The sequence below is a fragment of the Schistocerca gregaria genome, chromosome 3 (assembly GCF_023897955.1).
Source record: "Schistocerca gregaria isolate iqSchGreg1 chromosome 3, iqSchGreg1.2, whole genome shotgun sequence".
NCBI lineage: Eukaryota > Metazoa > Arthropoda > Insecta > Orthoptera > Acrididae > Schistocerca > Schistocerca gregaria.
In genome coordinates, this window is record NC_064922.1 from 249,533,581 (window position 1) to 249,550,635 (window position 17,055).

At 36.7% G+C, this 17,055-nt stretch overlaps 1 protein-coding gene and 1 long non-coding RNA gene across 3 annotated transcripts in view; one reads left to right on the top strand and one right to left on the bottom strand.

Moving 5' to 3' along the window:
- The window catches only part of LOC126353807 (uncharacterized), a 72,987-nt gene extending 70,208 nt beyond the window's left edge, over nucleotides 1–2,779 (bottom strand). Inside the window, exon 1 of the long non-coding RNA XR_007565209.1 lies at nucleotides 2,695–2,779. This is a non-coding gene — a long non-coding RNA (uncharacterized LOC126353807). The remainder of the gene's footprint in view (nucleotides 1–2,694) is intronic.
- LOC126353806 (uncharacterized) overlaps nucleotides 2,129–17,055 on the top strand; it is a 155,212-nt gene continuing 140,285 nt past the window's right edge. The window contains exons 1-2 of one of the 2 annotated variants that reach the window (XR_007565208.1): nucleotides 2,129–3,133; nucleotides 3,732–7,525. Coding sequence is in view for 1 of the 2 variants with exons in the window: in XM_050002903.1 (XP_049858860.1) it covers nucleotides 3,979–7,525 (3,547 nt within the window). In the remaining variant the exon portion in view is untranslated. The remainder of the gene's footprint in view (nucleotides 3,134–3,731; nucleotides 7,526–17,055) is intronic. The other variant, XM_050002903.1, reaches the window with a different exon arrangement.

A 17,055-nucleotide genomic window follows, 5' to 3' on the forward strand; every position in this document is an offset into this window, starting at 1 on the left:
CTCAAAGTGAGTGATATCTCCTGCCTGTGATTGTTTAGGTGTGAATACAAAGAGCTATTTGTTACTGCTCTTACACTTCATCTCTCTGATTTTCTGAAAAGGATTTTATGGTCCAGGACATCGAAGTCTCTTGAAAGGTCTATGAAAATACCGCCAGCTCATTCATGTTGATTGAGGGATTTTAGAGTACAGTATTACGAGTGCAACAGCTGCTGTTTATGTAGATTTTGAATTTCTAAGGCCACTATGCTAGATGGTAAGAGGCGAGTACTTACTTACGAAACTTGTCAGCCTCTCAGTAAAAATGTTTTACGAGAATTTTTGACAAGGAACTTAACAGTGACACAGGTTTGTAGTTTGATATTTTATCTGAAGAACCCTTTGTATCAGTGGTGAAAATTTTGCTATTTTCAGATCTGGGGAGACACTAGTTCCTACAGAAAAGCTGAAAATTTTGGCAGTGGTATAGCTATGTAGTGAGCACAAGCTTTTAATATGAAGTCAGGTACTTCGTCAAGGCCACCTGACATTTTCTTGGTTAATGATTTAATTTTACTTACAATGTCAATATGATTTGTTTAGTAAAATCATAAGATATTCTATATCCTTAATCCTTTTGAGATTGCTTCGCAGCCATAATCCTAAGGTTTTGATCTCTCTACTGTTACCAACTAGTTCATTATTGGTAGAGAGGAAGAGGCTACACATATCCTTGTTTTGTATTGTGAGATTTTTGCTTGATAGTTCTTTTTACTATTTATTAAAAGCTGATTATTCTGTGCCCAGCTTTTTGTGAGTGTTTAGTGACTGCAGTAAGTAATCCTTCCTTTCTTTTAATAGAATGTTGTGTCATCTGCAAATATGATCATTTTATAAGTTCCACATTTAAGCTTATATCCTTAACACAGTGTAGAAACATACGAGGTCTTATTAATGACCCCAGAGATACAATATATTTGATTAGATTATGCTCAGATAAGTATCCAGAAATAGTTTTAAAGTTGACATTACTGTGCTTCTTGCCAATGCTTGCTTACAATTGTTCCGGTAGGAATTGATCAAATTGTTGGACAGACCTCTAGACCTTTAATATTATACTGTTCAAACTTTGACAGCAGAATCTTATGATCCACCAACAGTTTTTGTTAGGTCAGTAGAAACTGCTGTTGATTTCTGTTTCTTCACAGTTAATGTATTCATTAATGGAAGCTGCTGTTGTCCTCAAATTGCCAAATTTGTGTTTTTCAGTACAAATGATTTTGTTTTTATTCACAAATTCCATAAATTTGCCACACATATCTTCTTAAATATTTTTGAAAGGCAAGAGGTAATTGTGATTGATCTGTAGTTATTTACATTATTCCTCTCACATTTTTACATGTCGGTACTGGATTTCCAAACATTCCGTACCATTCCACAATACTCGTATCACACAATGGAAACATCCTATATAATGTTATAGATTATAAGGTTTGTTAATTTTTTGTTTGATATTGTATTACAACACTTCTGTATGCCTTTGTTGTTGATATTAATCAGATGTAGAATTTGAATACACAAAATGATAAAAAACAATAATAGCCTCAGAAAGGAGAGATAATTCAGAAAATTTGCCGATAGTTGTGAGGAAAGTTACAAATAATATTTTTATAAAACGGACATCATAGTCACAGCAGTAAAGACTCAACTGACAACAGTAAAAAGACTGCACAATGGGTTGTTTTTCCTTTTTCCAAGATCACACAGAAGAGGTGTATCAGAGTGATTTAGTTTCACATCATAGTCACTTGGCTCAAATGAAGACAGCAAGGAATCATTTACTACAGAATAGCATAAACACAATTATTATTTTTATCATTTAGCTAGTGGAATAAATCATTTGGAAAGCACACATCTGAGGTTGGAAAAATAACTGCTTACTTTGGGGGACTGTAATTTGCTGATTTTAGAAATTACAAAGTATCTAATAAACTGAGGGGTGGTGCAGATTTAAAAATAGTGAGTTTTTACAATATTTGCAAGTGGCAAGTGGAAAACCAGTCACATTCATTTCTTCAAAAGAAAGTCGGCACAGCTCTAACTTCCTTTCCATTTATTCATTTCGTTATACAAAATAAACAATTTCATAAGAGTTCTGGAAAAAATTGTGTGATATTGCCCTAAAGACTCACTGGGTGTGATTTAATCTACTAGAAACTTGCAACGCGGAAGCAAACAGATGGCCAACACAGAAAATAAATTCCATCAACCAGTAAGGTAATAAAGGAAACTGACGAGTGGAAGTCTAATCTCAGAAATTATTTAAAAATTGACAATGTACAATTTTTAAGTCGAGGTATACCTTTCGTCTTTAACCAACTTTTCTCATTTCACGGCCATAGTATCTCTGAGCTCATACGAATTTTATGAGTTGCAGGCCGCAGTATTTGCATGCCGAAGCGATTGTCTGAATCGTTAATAAAAGTTTTAGCTTTCCATATGTTATGGCAGTAATAATAAGTATACTCAACATGAACATCTTGTAACATGATGAAACATTAGAAGCTGAGATACCTGTCGACTGGCGGGATACTCATTCAATTTTTCGATTTTACTACATGCTTACGATGGATCGATTTTATCTTTATCACTGATATTTCATTATCCTTCATTGAGCTCTAACTACGTGCGTGACAAGAAATGCCTACGGCTTACATGAGGTGTCTGCCTGTAGATGGAAGGTGCAGCGCTTCAGCGAGCTGTCTGAAATGGTGCCGAAAACAACACAGATGTTAGAGATGCGTAGCGGTAAAGTCTATGAAGGATACGGCAGTGGTGGACTGACGCATCGTAAACAAGTCGGGCCGCAGTTGATAATATCGCATTGCTAAATATAGTTCTTTTTGTCAAATTACGCGTCTGTTTTAAAGTCATTTGTGTTGGTTTACCGCGGGATTACGTCATATAGGTTGACGATCGAGAAGAAAGATTAGATGAACAGTACGTGTGGTAGATACAAACGTATGTTTATGTTATGATAAACCTGAAAATTGATTTTAGTGTCTTGTGATACCGTTGTAAAGCATGTTTTGTTTCTGACTGTGTATCAACAACGTTTGCAACTGTCATTTTCGAGAAAAGCCGGGATGTGTAGGTGAGTAGGCAAGAAGATACTTTTCTCTGTTGTGATCATTCAATTTCATTTTGCCTTTAGGCAGGGTAAAATTAAGAAAGGATAAAATTCATTTTAGGTAAAACATGTATTGTAACCGATTTATAGCCGAAAAGACCTATAATATATACATGGTTGTATAAAATGACAGTAGAGTCTTGAGATGATTTAGTATGACATTGTAATTACGTGCATTTAGTTTACTTATAAGTGAGCCCTTACTGCACTTTATCTCCGTTTAAATCTTACCTAGGATATGTTGTTTGAATTTAACATCTGGGGATTTTTGTGTGCTTCAGTGAGTAGGAACACTAGATTATTCATAACATAATCTCACATAAATTTATTCAAAACTGATGAATATTTATAAAGCACAGATTATTGTAGTAACTTCTGTTAGTATCTTAATGCTGAAGCATTACAGAATAAACTATTGAAATTCTTAAAATCAGCCTCTATAAGTATAGTTTTCATGTTTTCTGTTATGGTGAGTTTTGTTGGATGTTTTTAGATTAACTATCCTTATATTAATGTACAGAAGAGTGAAAGGCTGAATTTTTATAAATATTATTGTTTGCAGGTGATACAAAAATGCAGTGTGCATTGATATGGCCAGTAAGTCATTATGGACTACTTTTGGAGGATGGATATGCTGCAATCATGGAGGAAGAGTTATAATGAACTGTATCATTTTCAAAGTATTTTTGCTGTCACTGCAAACTTGAAACAAATTTGGGCACTTGAAGGGATTGCAAAATATTTCTACATATTGTAGATTGCTTAGTATTGGAAAGATATGAAATAATTGTCATAGGCACAGAACAGCAATGGATCCACTGGGGCCGTGGGCAACATATAATCCTTCATACACTAGGCTAACAGGTACAGCAGGCAGTTACCAGGGGACTGCTCCTAGTGGACGTGGCAATTTTGGATCCCCCCATCATGCTTCACCAACAGGGAACAACAGTTTGGAAAATACAGCAGTAACAGGGTTGCAATCAGCAAATTCCCAGCTTCTTTTGCAAACTGCTCATAGTTCTACTAGTGTGCCTAACAGAGAACTCATGGGGCACACTTCCATGGCAGCAGCATTTGGCTCAGGAAGCTTCCTTCCACAAACGTCTGGATCGTATGATCCAGTTTTTTCAACTTTATTTCACCATCCTGAACAAAAACTGGCTAATTATGGCCCCTGTGCCACAAGTAACCCCCCAAAGCATTCTTTACAACATACTTCAGTGACCAAGCAAAATGCACTTGAATCAGAAATAACAAGAGTAAGAGAAAAACAACAGAGTAGCACATATTTTGAACAGCAGGCAGCAGGATCACCATCATCACTATCATCAACCCCATCTTGGTCACATCAGACAAATGTCCAAATACCAAGTCCATTTGGTATATTACCACATGAAACTGTTGGAAATGGGGTGGAGAAGGGCAGTTCCATTTGTGAAGGAGACTTCAATGTACAATTTACCCCAAATCAGAATTTAAATAATATGAACTCTCAGCTCTCACCAGCTTTGGAATACAGTAAATCTTCAAGTGATTACAATAAAATACAGATCAGGAAACCAGACACATTACTATCCCCTGGTAGAACAGCTTTTACACCTGCTTCTAGTGCAGCAACTAGTGCCCCATTTTATCAGCATTCTCCGGCAACATTCAGTAATGTAGGGGCTGTATCATCTCGGGACAGTACTTCAGTTGTTTGTGCAACAACTTATCGAAATGACAACAATAAATGCCAGCAGCAACTACCAGGTGTCTCTGATTTTGTTAGCAGTGGAAAAGGGTTTGTTTCTCCTGCACAGCTACCCACACCGTACCATCAAGCTTCACTTGATACGAAATTGTATTCAGAATTTAATTCTTCTGAGCACATGACACAAGCACCTTTACCAGAGGAACATAGTCAATCTCCACCTGTTAATTTTTCTCCATTGAATAATGGAAGACAAACGGTTACCTTTACACGCAATGAAAATGGTGGAACATGTTCAACTGGTATTAGTTCTGGGTCAGTTCCAACAAGTCTTGGTGTAGAAGAGCAGCATGGCAAACGTGCCCTTGGTGTATTACAGCAAACAATTCATAAGCGTCAGCCTAACAGTGATGCACCATTTCATATGCAGCAATACAGCAGCTCTCTTGTTGATAGTGCCAATTATAGTAGTTCACCATCTTTTTCAACATCAGAAACAAAATCTTACTCTGAGCCATTGCTCTGTATGGCAAATGATTCATTGAAACACGGTCAGTCTGATTGTGGAAATCTTACACAAACACAAAGCCCAGCTAGTACGCAGTCACATCCGAGCCCTCTTGGTCATGTTCCGAGCCCTCTTGGTCATGTTCCGAGTCCTCTTGGTCATGTTCCGAGTCCTCTTGGTCATGTTCCGAGCCCCCTCAGTCACGTTCAGAGTCCTCGTGGTCATGTTCCAAGTCCCCTTGGTCACAATCCCAGTCCCCATAGCCACAATCCAAGCCCTCATGCTCATGCTTTGAGTCCTGCATATCCTGTTTACCACAGTCCAGTAGGTATGGTGCCTTCTGCATCTTATGTCCAGCCATTGTCTCCAGAGGTGTGTCTACGGCAATGTCCTACTGTTGATGAAAGGCCAAAAATAGTAAGCCATTCTGCAGACAGTGAGCCATGCTCAACAAACTCATTAAGAGTACTGCCTAAATCACAAATCCCTAGTCACCACATAATAAATCGTACATTGGGCTCAGCAGGTGTTGCACAAAGACAAAAATTAGATGAATGTGACATCAAAGATGGTTATAACGAAGACAGTGGTTTGCATGGTAAAGGAAATCGGCAAGATAATACCTGCCGAAAGCAAAATGTGACACCACAAATGAAGGAACAAAGTGTTGAAGACGAATCCAGTCCATATTATAAGGTATGCGTCAATGAGAGAGAGGGTGGAGATAGTAGTACCGCTACCATGTTATCAGTAGTGCAAACACCCAATTTGCCACAGACATCAACACTTCTCCAACCTCAGGACATTTTAGAGCCTTCAGTATCTATGGAGCAAGAAGGTTATATTGAAAGCAGTTCATCCTGTAGTGAACAGGTGAGTAATGATATTGACAAGCATGCTGCCACAGGTTACAGTGCAGCACTACAGCAGGAAGGTGAACCTCTGTGTACAGGATTACTATCTACTGGTGAAGTCACAGAGGCTCAGACAAAAGAGCATTCTTCTCACCTTATTAGGGCCACTTCTGAAGGACAGCAACTAGTGTCTGCTGAAGAGGCAGTGACTCAAAACAGTGCCAGCTCCTATGTCACACACTTTGACAGAAATAGAGAGCAACAAGATACTGATTCAAGGAACAATTCTTTGAATGAAAAGTTGGTTTCACCAAAAGCAAGTGTAGTGTATGAAAATGTACTCAAACAAAGTTCAGATACATTTCAGGATTCCATTTATAAGTCTGATAATGAATATCAGTCTGCAACAGCTTCTGTGACACAGCCAGTTGTAACAGATCTTCCTAGTGTTAAACAATCTTCTGACAGCATTAGACAGATTTCAGAGGTTGTCAACATGTCATCAGAAATGAAGTCTGCATCTCAACAACCATCAGATTTTGCAGAATCCTTTAATGAAATAAATCGAAAAGTCACCTTAATTAACATAGAGGATGATTTAGAATGTCTATTGGAAGATAGTTCTGTTTACAGTCCCATGACTCTTGAACAAGATGTTAAGATGTCAAAACAAAAGTATTTTTTACAAAATCGAAGTGGGTTTTTGGATGGGTACATGAAATTCCTTAATGAAGAGAGGCGAATATCTGTTACAAAAAGCAAAAGCACTGAAAAATCCGCAGATACAGATGCACAGAAGAAAGTGCGCAGGAAGCGAATTGCTAAAAATGCAGATATATCTGGTACCAGTACTAAAGGTTTGAAACAAAGTCAGCAGGATGAAGACTTGGAAGAAAGCAGTTATACATCCGATGTGACTTCTGACACATCTGACACTGAAAACATGAGAAGCAAAGGAAAAAGAACAGAATGGATGTCCAGGGACAGCAGTCATCAGGAAGATGAAGGAAGTGAGAGTAAAAGACAAAAATTGGATAAGGAAGACGAACCAGAGAAGCAGAAGAAAAATGCAAAAGACAGCCGAGGGAAAAGTCTTCAGCGATCAACAATTCAGTTGAGGCGAAATTCTAGTTCTAATCCAGAACTCTTATCAAAGTGTAATTCATTTCAGTCAAGTTACTCTAATGACCCACAGTCACTGGATTCACAAAACAGTCATGAAAAGGAGCAAAGGAAGAGGAGTAGAAATGTTAAAGACCAAGTGATCGCAAAGAGAAAAATGAGTGAACATAAAGAAGGTATGTTGCATACCTATAACTCTCATGTTTTAGCTTGATAGCTGTAATTCATTACTGTAAATATATTGTCCTGTTGCAATAACTGTAAATATGCATGTAATTAAGTTAAAGTGGTGCAGGTTCGAATTATAGTGCACTTTAAAAAATCTGAAATTACAAATTTGGGATATTAGAGTATGCCATCCTTGCCTTTTTGTACATTAAAATGATGGCAATCAATTATTTAATGAAAACAAACTTAAGTGCATGTTTTTACTACATTATCTTTAATGTCATTTGCGTTCTCTTTCAGTTTAAAAGACTGCTGATTCGTGCTTTATAATATCATTTAAGTGTTTATAGCCTAGTGTTGGTCAGACTAATATAATAATTTGAATTTCAACACTCAGATGTTTGTGTTAATTAAAAATAGGCAATCAAATCGAAATTAATGTTGTACCAAATGTTAATGAACTGTTGGTATTGCTAGTTTTGTGTGGAATTACCAAAATGGTGGTACAGTTGATGTCAGCAAACACAAAAAACCTCATCTTATACATTGTTTTGAGTGATCAGCATGTGCAATTGATACTGTTTTGTATGGTTTTGATGTGTAACATTGTCAAGTTTTTCAACTGTTGACATCAGACAGAGTATTCTGATGCCAGCATCTGTGTAATGGTGTCATCAGTTCTTTGCATGTGAACCTGCCCACATCAATAACTGACTTTCATGTGATACTTCCCCCTCCAGGAGGATGCTATAGCTGTGTAGCTTTGCCATAGTATAAAATAAACAATTAGGCCTACTGGAAGAATGGTGGCATGTGGCATGAATGAATAGCCAATCAGTTCATATTCTTATTGACATATTTGCTGTACAGAGAATAATTACATTTGTGTAATAGTAAACAGCTTGAACATAATTTTTGTTTTGCCAAAAAAATCAAGCTCTTACTTAAAACATGTATTAATTTCTAGTAAATATACTTTTTTGTTTTGTAACTCGTTAGTATCATTAATTGCATGTTTTAAATAAAATAGTCACATCAGTTACCTTCTTTTGATGACGAACATTACAGACATTGATTTAGATGACTCATTTTACTGTGAGGTATTTGCTTATGTCTGAAATGAGTATACCACTGAATTAATATTGCGATGACTTCATTCGAAATATAAAATGACAAGTGTAACTTCAAGTGAGAGAATATTAATTATGATTGCACAAAGAAATGGGTGGGGGGGGGGGGGGGGAAACAATATTAAGCAGCCGCTACGTTGGGAAGTTTGCGACACAACATTATTATCACAGAATTTATCAAAATGACATTACAAAGTGCAAGAGAAGCTAAAAAGTTAGGACATGAATGGTTAGCAATTTCTTTCATGGAATTTTAATAGACATACACTCGCTTCAGCTATTAACAAACTGTTAGATATTAAAAAAAAAGAAAAAGAAAAAAGCTTGTCCAAATACAGTTAATCATTGTACATGTACCAAAAATAAAGAATATTTATGCTCTGACTAAAATAAAATTTCTTAATACACTGTATGCAGTGTATCTGTACCTAAAATAAAGAATATCTATGATCTGCTAGTTTTTATCACTGTATACAGTATATTTAGACTTCAACATTTCAGACATTTGTTGAATGTCTAAATATCTTGTGAACATTAATGTAAATTGTTTCAAAGGATTAATCTCCTTTCATAGATTTTTGGAGTTACACAACTCTTCCCTCTGCATCCTTTGTGTGGTATTTGTTGTGCGTCCTTAGCATTTGAAATATTTTATTTTCGTATTTACTACAGAACCATATGCAAAATGTATCAATCACTTTATTTTGCTCTTAATGACTGAAACTAGACATCAACAGTGAGAAGGCTGTTCTTTTCATTGCACTATGCAAAATTTGTATTCTTGTACACAGTGACGTTGTACATCTACAGCTGTACTCTGCAAATCTTGATACATGAAGAGCAACTGGTACTTTGCACAGTAAATTGTGATTATTTCTTTTTGTTCCATTCATGAAGAATGGAGTACGGGAGAAATTTCCGCTTCTACGTGTTTGCACATGTTAGGATAAGCTTTTCTTCATAATCTCTACATTTGGAAAGGATGGGTAGCTGTATGGCTTTCCTAGGTACTACTCTAAAAACTTATTCTTGAATTTCTTAAACCTTTTTTTTACTTTTTTGTTCTAGGCATAGTTCTTCACAAGGGTAATAGTTAAATTTTTTCAGTATTTCTACAACATTCTCGTATGCCATATGTTTCACTTATAGAAGAGTGGAGTACGGGAGAAATTTCCGCTTATATGCATTTGCACATGTTAGGATAAGCCTTTCTTCATAATCTCTAATGGGTAGATGAATGTAAGAGATGGTTTCATTTGACATTCCTGCTTACTGCCTTTCACTGGAATGTGTGTGGCACAACTTATGTTAGAGGTAATTTATTCATGTTGTATTCAAGTTATCGATGAGTAATATTTGCAGTCAGTTATATTAACAGGGCTTCAGTTCATCGCTATAGTTGCAGGTAACTAGTTTTCTTATGAAAGAATTTACTTGCAAAATACATGTAATATTGTAATCCAGTGAACAGTAAGATATGTACACAGATTTGAGATATTAAAATTGTGCTTAATGATGGCCCAAAAAACTCTATTTGAAAATGAGTAAGACAAAATATTCCAAATAGAAAATGATTTATTAAAATCTATGAAATGAAATGGTATTGAAAACAGTTTGTAAACTATGTACTGTGTTATGAATGAATTGCTCTGCAATAATCTGTGGCAATGACACAATGGACACTATGACTGGGAATAAAACCCCATTTACCCAACAAAACCTCCCATATTTTGATTGGCTGTAATTTTTTCACTGGGTGAGGGAACAAATTGGAAGGGCAAGAGAAGTGGTGTCACTCATCACTCTCCTGCCATGTTTGTTTGTTATTATTGTTTGGTCAGGAGCTCATCATGTGTATTCAGCTGAAAATTTTTCAAAAGCAATCATTCTGTGATTGCAGTACAAAGAATTTTTCATGTAAGGTTTGCTGTTCTATGAAATAAAATTGTTCCTGTTATGAAGGCTGTCTTGCAGTGGTTCAAGAATTTAAACAATGTGTTCAGTACTGGAAGTGAAACCATCTGGTCAACCTAAAACTGCTAATATTCTGGACAATATTGAAGCTGAGAGACAATCTGTTCTGCAGTTCCTGGTGTTCTGCAAGGAAGCATGCTGCAGCTATTTAACTTCCTTGGGAACACACGTGAACAAGTGCGCTCTCTCTCTCTCTCTCTCTCTCTCTCTCTCTCTCTCTCTCTCTCTCTCTCTCTCTCTCTCTCCCTCCCCTCTCTCTCTCTCTCTCTCTCTCTCACACACACACACACACAAAACTACTACTACTACTACTACTACTACTACTACTACGACGCTTGTCCAAGAACTTAGTGCCGCCAACAATCATTAGCGTACATCCTGCAAAGGGTCCCAGAAGATGCTTTTGTGTATGACGAAGCAGATTTCCACTGAAGTGGTTATGTGTAAACAAACAAAATTTTGGCTGTTGGTCTCATCATAACCCCCAAATCCTGCACAAAAGACCATTGCACTCTGATAAAATGACTCGTATGCAATTTGCAGAGGTGGCATTATTGGTCCATATTTCTTTTTTAAAAATGAGTGTGAAACAGTTACTGTAGCATGCCACCATTATGTTGCCATACTTGAGCATTTCCTCCAGATTCAACCTAAGAACTTGGAACAAGATAACTGTGATTTGTGATTCCAACAAGATGCTGTTGCAGTTCACAGCAGGGTTATCAATAAGAGTGCACAGAGATCCGTTTCCTGGAAAACCAATCTCATTATGCTGGGATGTTGCTTGGCTGCCCTGTTCGCCAAATCTTGCTTCCAAGTGGTTTTTTATTATTTATTTATTTGTCTTTAAGGCCACCTGGATGTTAAGGTTTATGCACATTGGCCCCACACTTTTGCAGACCTTGAGAGTAATACAAACGGAGATGGCAGCTGTTCCACAAGACATTACACTTTAGTTGATGATAGATTTCGGGCCTTGTCCTTTAACGCATGTTGGTTACAGTTAACAACTCCTACCAAGCATCTTTTTCACTTCTCATATCCATTGTATATTTTAGTATAAAGAAGTTCCTCTCTCTTTCATTTTGTTCTATTTGCCTTTAAAATATGGGAAGTTTTTTTTTTTTTTGGGTCATCCTATGCGTGTGTGGTGATAGGGAGGGCACCTGGCAGCCCACTACCACAAACATTGCCAAATCCAGAACAATGTGCCGACCCCATAAAGCATTAGGAGCAATACAGCTTGAAAAATTGTATTGGTAGATACTTTTTCATTGAGGTCATTTAAAAATTACAGCCATAATAACTCATTGAGGAAGAAACAAAGTGATTGTTCAACATGTTCAGTGTATTGTTTTGAAACAGTGAGAGAAACCTGATGACCTACAAAGTATGATTAAAATTGGGTGGCAAGGAATGTGAATCAAAACTGCAACTTTACAAGGCATAGAATTTTCAGAAATTTTATTTGATTTTCAGGATGGTTGTAGGAAAAAGACTATAGATCATTGTAGTTCCTTGCTGGGCTAATCATTTCATGGTGGAAAAGGAAGGCAGTATGTTGACATTATGAATGGACCCCTGTCAGGCAGGTAGCATACAGTGACTGACAATGGTATAATTTTGCAGCTTGTTATGAGCACACGTCAGACATCTTATTGTCATGGCAAAAGAAACATTGTCAAGCATCTGATGACTTTGCAAATGATTTAATCTGTTAAATATTTGTCTTTATGTATGTAAGTAAGAGGCAGCCTAGGAAAGGTTTTGAATTATGTGCAAAGTTTGTGTTGGAAGTTGCTAAGTGGCCTTATTCTCAAAAACTGGATTAATGAAGTCTTTGTTTTTGCATGCCATCAGTTACACTTTCTCAAGGCAAACACATGGCTTCTAATTGCAATACTTGTCTTATTGTGTGTGTTAACCTTTTCACATTAGATTATACCTCATTTATTTATTTATTTATTTTATTTATTTATCTACAAAATTACTAGATCCTGTTATACGTATGATGCTATGATGAACGATTTGAGTAATATATGTTCGCAGACCATGGTATCAATTAGTTTACAAGAGCAGAACTAGACATAAATTACATAAGACTTGCAAAAATAATAATGAACTAAAATAAAGTCGTAGGAATAATACATTATGTAAAGTTTATCACATTGCAAAAGCCTATTTGTCACAGTAAGTATATGGGTACAAATGGGAACAAAAAGAACATAAACAAACAACTGTAAATATAAATACATACAAAGACTACTTTTCTCTGTTGAAGTATTCATCAAGTGAGTAAAACGTTTTCTCGATTAAATATGTCTTTAGATTGTTTTTGAATGATGCACTGTTACTACGTAGACTTTTTATATAGCTTGCTAATAAGTTAAATATTTTGAGACTGGAGTAATGCACTCCTTTCTGTACCTGAGTTGTACTTTTTAGTTCATAGTGGAGGTCAGCCTTTTTTCTTGTATTGTGATAATGGAAGCTTTCATTGGTTTCATAGTGGGCAGGATTGTCAACCAAGAAACTCATTAGGGAAAAAATATACTGGCAGGTTGTGGAAAGTATTCCAAGTTTTTTAGGAGCGTACGGTAGGAGGTTCTCTGCACATTATACGGACTACTTTTTTCTTCATGAGGAAGATGTTTTTAGACGAGGGTGAATTGCCCCGGAAGATGATGCCATAACACATAATGGAGTGGAAGTATGCAAAGTATGTGGACTTCGTGACATTTATGTCTCCAAATTGTGAGATTGTCCTAATGGCAAAAATTGCTGAGGACAGCCTTTTTACAGTCTCGAGGACATGGTGGTCCCAGTTGAGCCTACTGTCTATGTGGAGGCCTAAGAATTTGGTGCAATGTACCCTTTCTATCTGATTATTGTTATTTAAAACAGTAATCTCCTGGGGGAGTTTGTGGGCAAGGCTGAAATGGATATAATTTGTTTTGCTAAGGTTTACTGTGAGCGAGTTAACTTGGAACTAGGTTAATAGTACTATAAGTAATTTGTTGGCTGTTTGTTACTAATCAAAATGCTGGTGTCGTCAGCAAACATGGTGAACTTGCATGTATTGCATGAAAAAGGTAGGTCATTTACGTATATCAGAAACAGCAACGGACCAAGGATGGATCCCTGGGGTACTCCATGGAGTACAATGCTCCAGTCTGACTCTACTACCTCTCCCTCTTTATTGCTCCCATTGAGAATTACCTTCTGCTTCCTGTTTTGGAGGTCGGATTTTAGCCAGCTTCCCAGTGCCCCAGTGATCCCATAGTGGTGTGCTTTGTTGAGGAGTATTTTGTGGTCCACACAGCCGAAGGCTTTGGACAAATCACAAAATATTCCAACTGTCTTCATTTTATTATTTAGGGATTCCAGTATATCATTTGTGAAAGAAAATATGGCCTCAGTTGTGGACATACTTTTCCGGAAACCGAACTGTCTATCACTTATGAAGCCAAAGTTTTCTAGGTGCCTTACAATTCTGGAGTGCAATAGTTTCTCAAGGACTTTAGCGAAGGTGGACAGGAGCGAGATTGGACGATAGTTTGAGACTTGCGTTGTGTCTCCCTTTTTGTGGAGAGGCTTCACTATAGCAAGTTTCATTCTCTCTGGGTAAACACCCTGATACATAGAGGCATTAAATATATGGGCTAATACTATGCTTAATTGGTCAGAGCAGGTTTTTAGCATCTTACTGGAGGTACTATCTACACCAGATGATCCCTTACATTTTAATCAGGCAATGGTTTTTTTTAAATCTCATATCTGGTTATGGGGGATGTCCTTATCTCGCTCACTGGAATGGGAAAACTGTGCTTCAGTAGATCCATGGCACTTTCTAAGGACCCATTGCAACCTATTTGCTCTGCAGCACTTATGAAGTAGTCATTGAATGCATTCACAATACTCTCTTGGGTGCCTGCAGTATTGTCATCAATGTTTAGTACAATGTCTACTGGTTTACTGGCACTGTTCGTACCAGTCTCGCTCCTTATTATGTCCCAGATTGCTTTAATTTTATTACTGGATTTTTTGATTTTGGATCTAAAATATATGCTTTTTGAAAGTTTGATTACCATACTCAACGTTTTACAATCCTTTTTATAATGATTTATTTGACTGGGGTTTCCTGATTCTTTTGCTGTTATGTACAAAATTCTTTTTTGCTTGCAAGATGTCCTAATCCCATTTGTTATCCATGGTTTTTTTATTTTCTTTTGGTACATTCCTATAAACTTTTTTGGGAAGGAGGTATCAAATATTGATACAATTTCTTTACTAAACAGGTTATACTTGGAATTTACATCTGTTTCGGAATATATGTGACTCCAATTTACATTATGGAGGCATGATTTGAATGTTTTGATTGTTAGTACATTTATGGGCCTGAATACCTTCCATGTGGGCTCAGTTTTACTCTGACAAACATTTATATTTTTGATGGCAAGTCTTTGACCATCATGGTCAGAAAGACCATTTATTATTTTACTAATGCTGATACTGCCCAATTTCTCTTGGTCTACAGAAATGTTGTCAATTAGTGTGCTTGAATATGAAGTTACTCTGGTGGGAAAATTGACCACTGGCAGAAGGTTGTAGGTGTACATGAGATTTTCTAGGTCTGTCTTCCCACTACTATGTGTAAGAAAGTTGATGTTGAAATCTCCAAGTAGTACAACATCTCTTTTATAGTTGAATAAGTGCAGTAAAAGCACACTGAGCTGCTTCAAAAAGAAGTCAAGATTTCCTGAAGGTGCTCTATAAATTGCCACAATTAATAGGGTGGAATTACTTACAGAAATTTCGATGGCACATGATTCAAAATTTTGCTCTAAACAAAAATTTTGAACATACATTTCTTTGCAATTGATACTGTTCTTAGCAAAAATTGCAACACCACCACCTTTTATTTGGTTTCTGCAGTATGAAGACATCAGGTTGTAGTCAGGTATTACCAGCCTTTCCATCCCTGAGCAGGCGTGATGCTCAGTGAAGCATAGTACATGGGTGTGATCTATGCTTTCATTGTCTTGCACATTGACTGAGAGTTTGTTCAGCTTATTAAACAGGCCTCTAATATTGTGGTGGAAGATTGCAAGTTGATCTGTTACAGAGGCTATTACAGGGTTTTGCCTAAAAAATTATTCCTAACTGTCGAGTCCACGAATGCACTCTTGTCCTGTTTTTTTGAAAACCATTTGTCTATTGTAGTTTGTTTATACGACATGCATCTCGTAGAGTTGAATTGTTCCGTCATTGCTGCTTTTAGGAGAATACCTAATGCTCTCTTTCCTGCCCGGTTTAGGTGCATACAATGTTTTGTAAACAACTCTCTTCTAAAACTGCTTGCATCTACAACACAACAGTTATTAAAGCGATTGCAAGTCTTTGTCAATATATAGTTTGTTTGTGAGATAGCTTCGTTGACACATGACTGTGGTTCCAAGTCACGTCTTTTCGGGATGTTTACAACAAATAACTTGGAGCGATTTAGTGCCGAGAAATTCTTTTCCAGTGTTTGTATCACATCGTGGCCTTCATTACAGGCTACATTGTTTGCACCACCGATTATTATCACTTAGTTGTTTTTAACGTTCTCAGAATCGCAACCCGATAATAATTCCTCGATTTTTTGCACCAGGTTTCACTATTCCACACACTTCAGTGTTGCTAAGATTGTTTTTTACGATATCTGCTAAGCCTCTACCATGACTGTCCGCAAAAATGTGTACATGTGTGATAGATTTATTTGGAGCAGAAAGTTTGTAGTTGTCAGAACTGGAACATTTATGTGGTGAAGATACAGGCTTTGGCTTATCAAATGAAACTTCCTTGTGATAACTTTCACTTCTAGGGAATTTAACACACTATTTTAGTTTTGATTCTGCGCCAGTCACTGATACACTGTTACTAGGAGCAAATTTATTTATGTCCACCAAGTTTGTGTCACTTACTGTTTGTGAAGTATTAGCGTCCGGTGATCTGCGTTTGTTGTTGACTTTCCTCCATTCTGTCGATTTATCCATTTTATCTTGTTGGAGTAAAAGCACGTTTACCTTTGTTCTTAGTTGTACATTTTTGAGCTTTAGGCTATGGTTTTCTCTTCTTAGGCCATCAATAACGAAATGTAAACTTGAAATGTGTTCACTAAATTTCGAGAATTCACTTTTATACTTTACACACGCTTCTTTTTTGACTGCATTACTATAATTCATTTCAGCGTTAAAGTCGTGTACACCTGTACCTGCCGCCATCTTGTGTAAGCAGATTATGACAGCATTTTAAATTGATTCAGTAACTGTGTGAAATGTTGAAAATTGAATTTTTGTCAGCCCTACACTTCAACGGTACTGTGATTAAGATAGCATTTTAGTATACTCTAGATATGTGAAGTGAAAAAAAAGGTAGAAACTACATCCTGT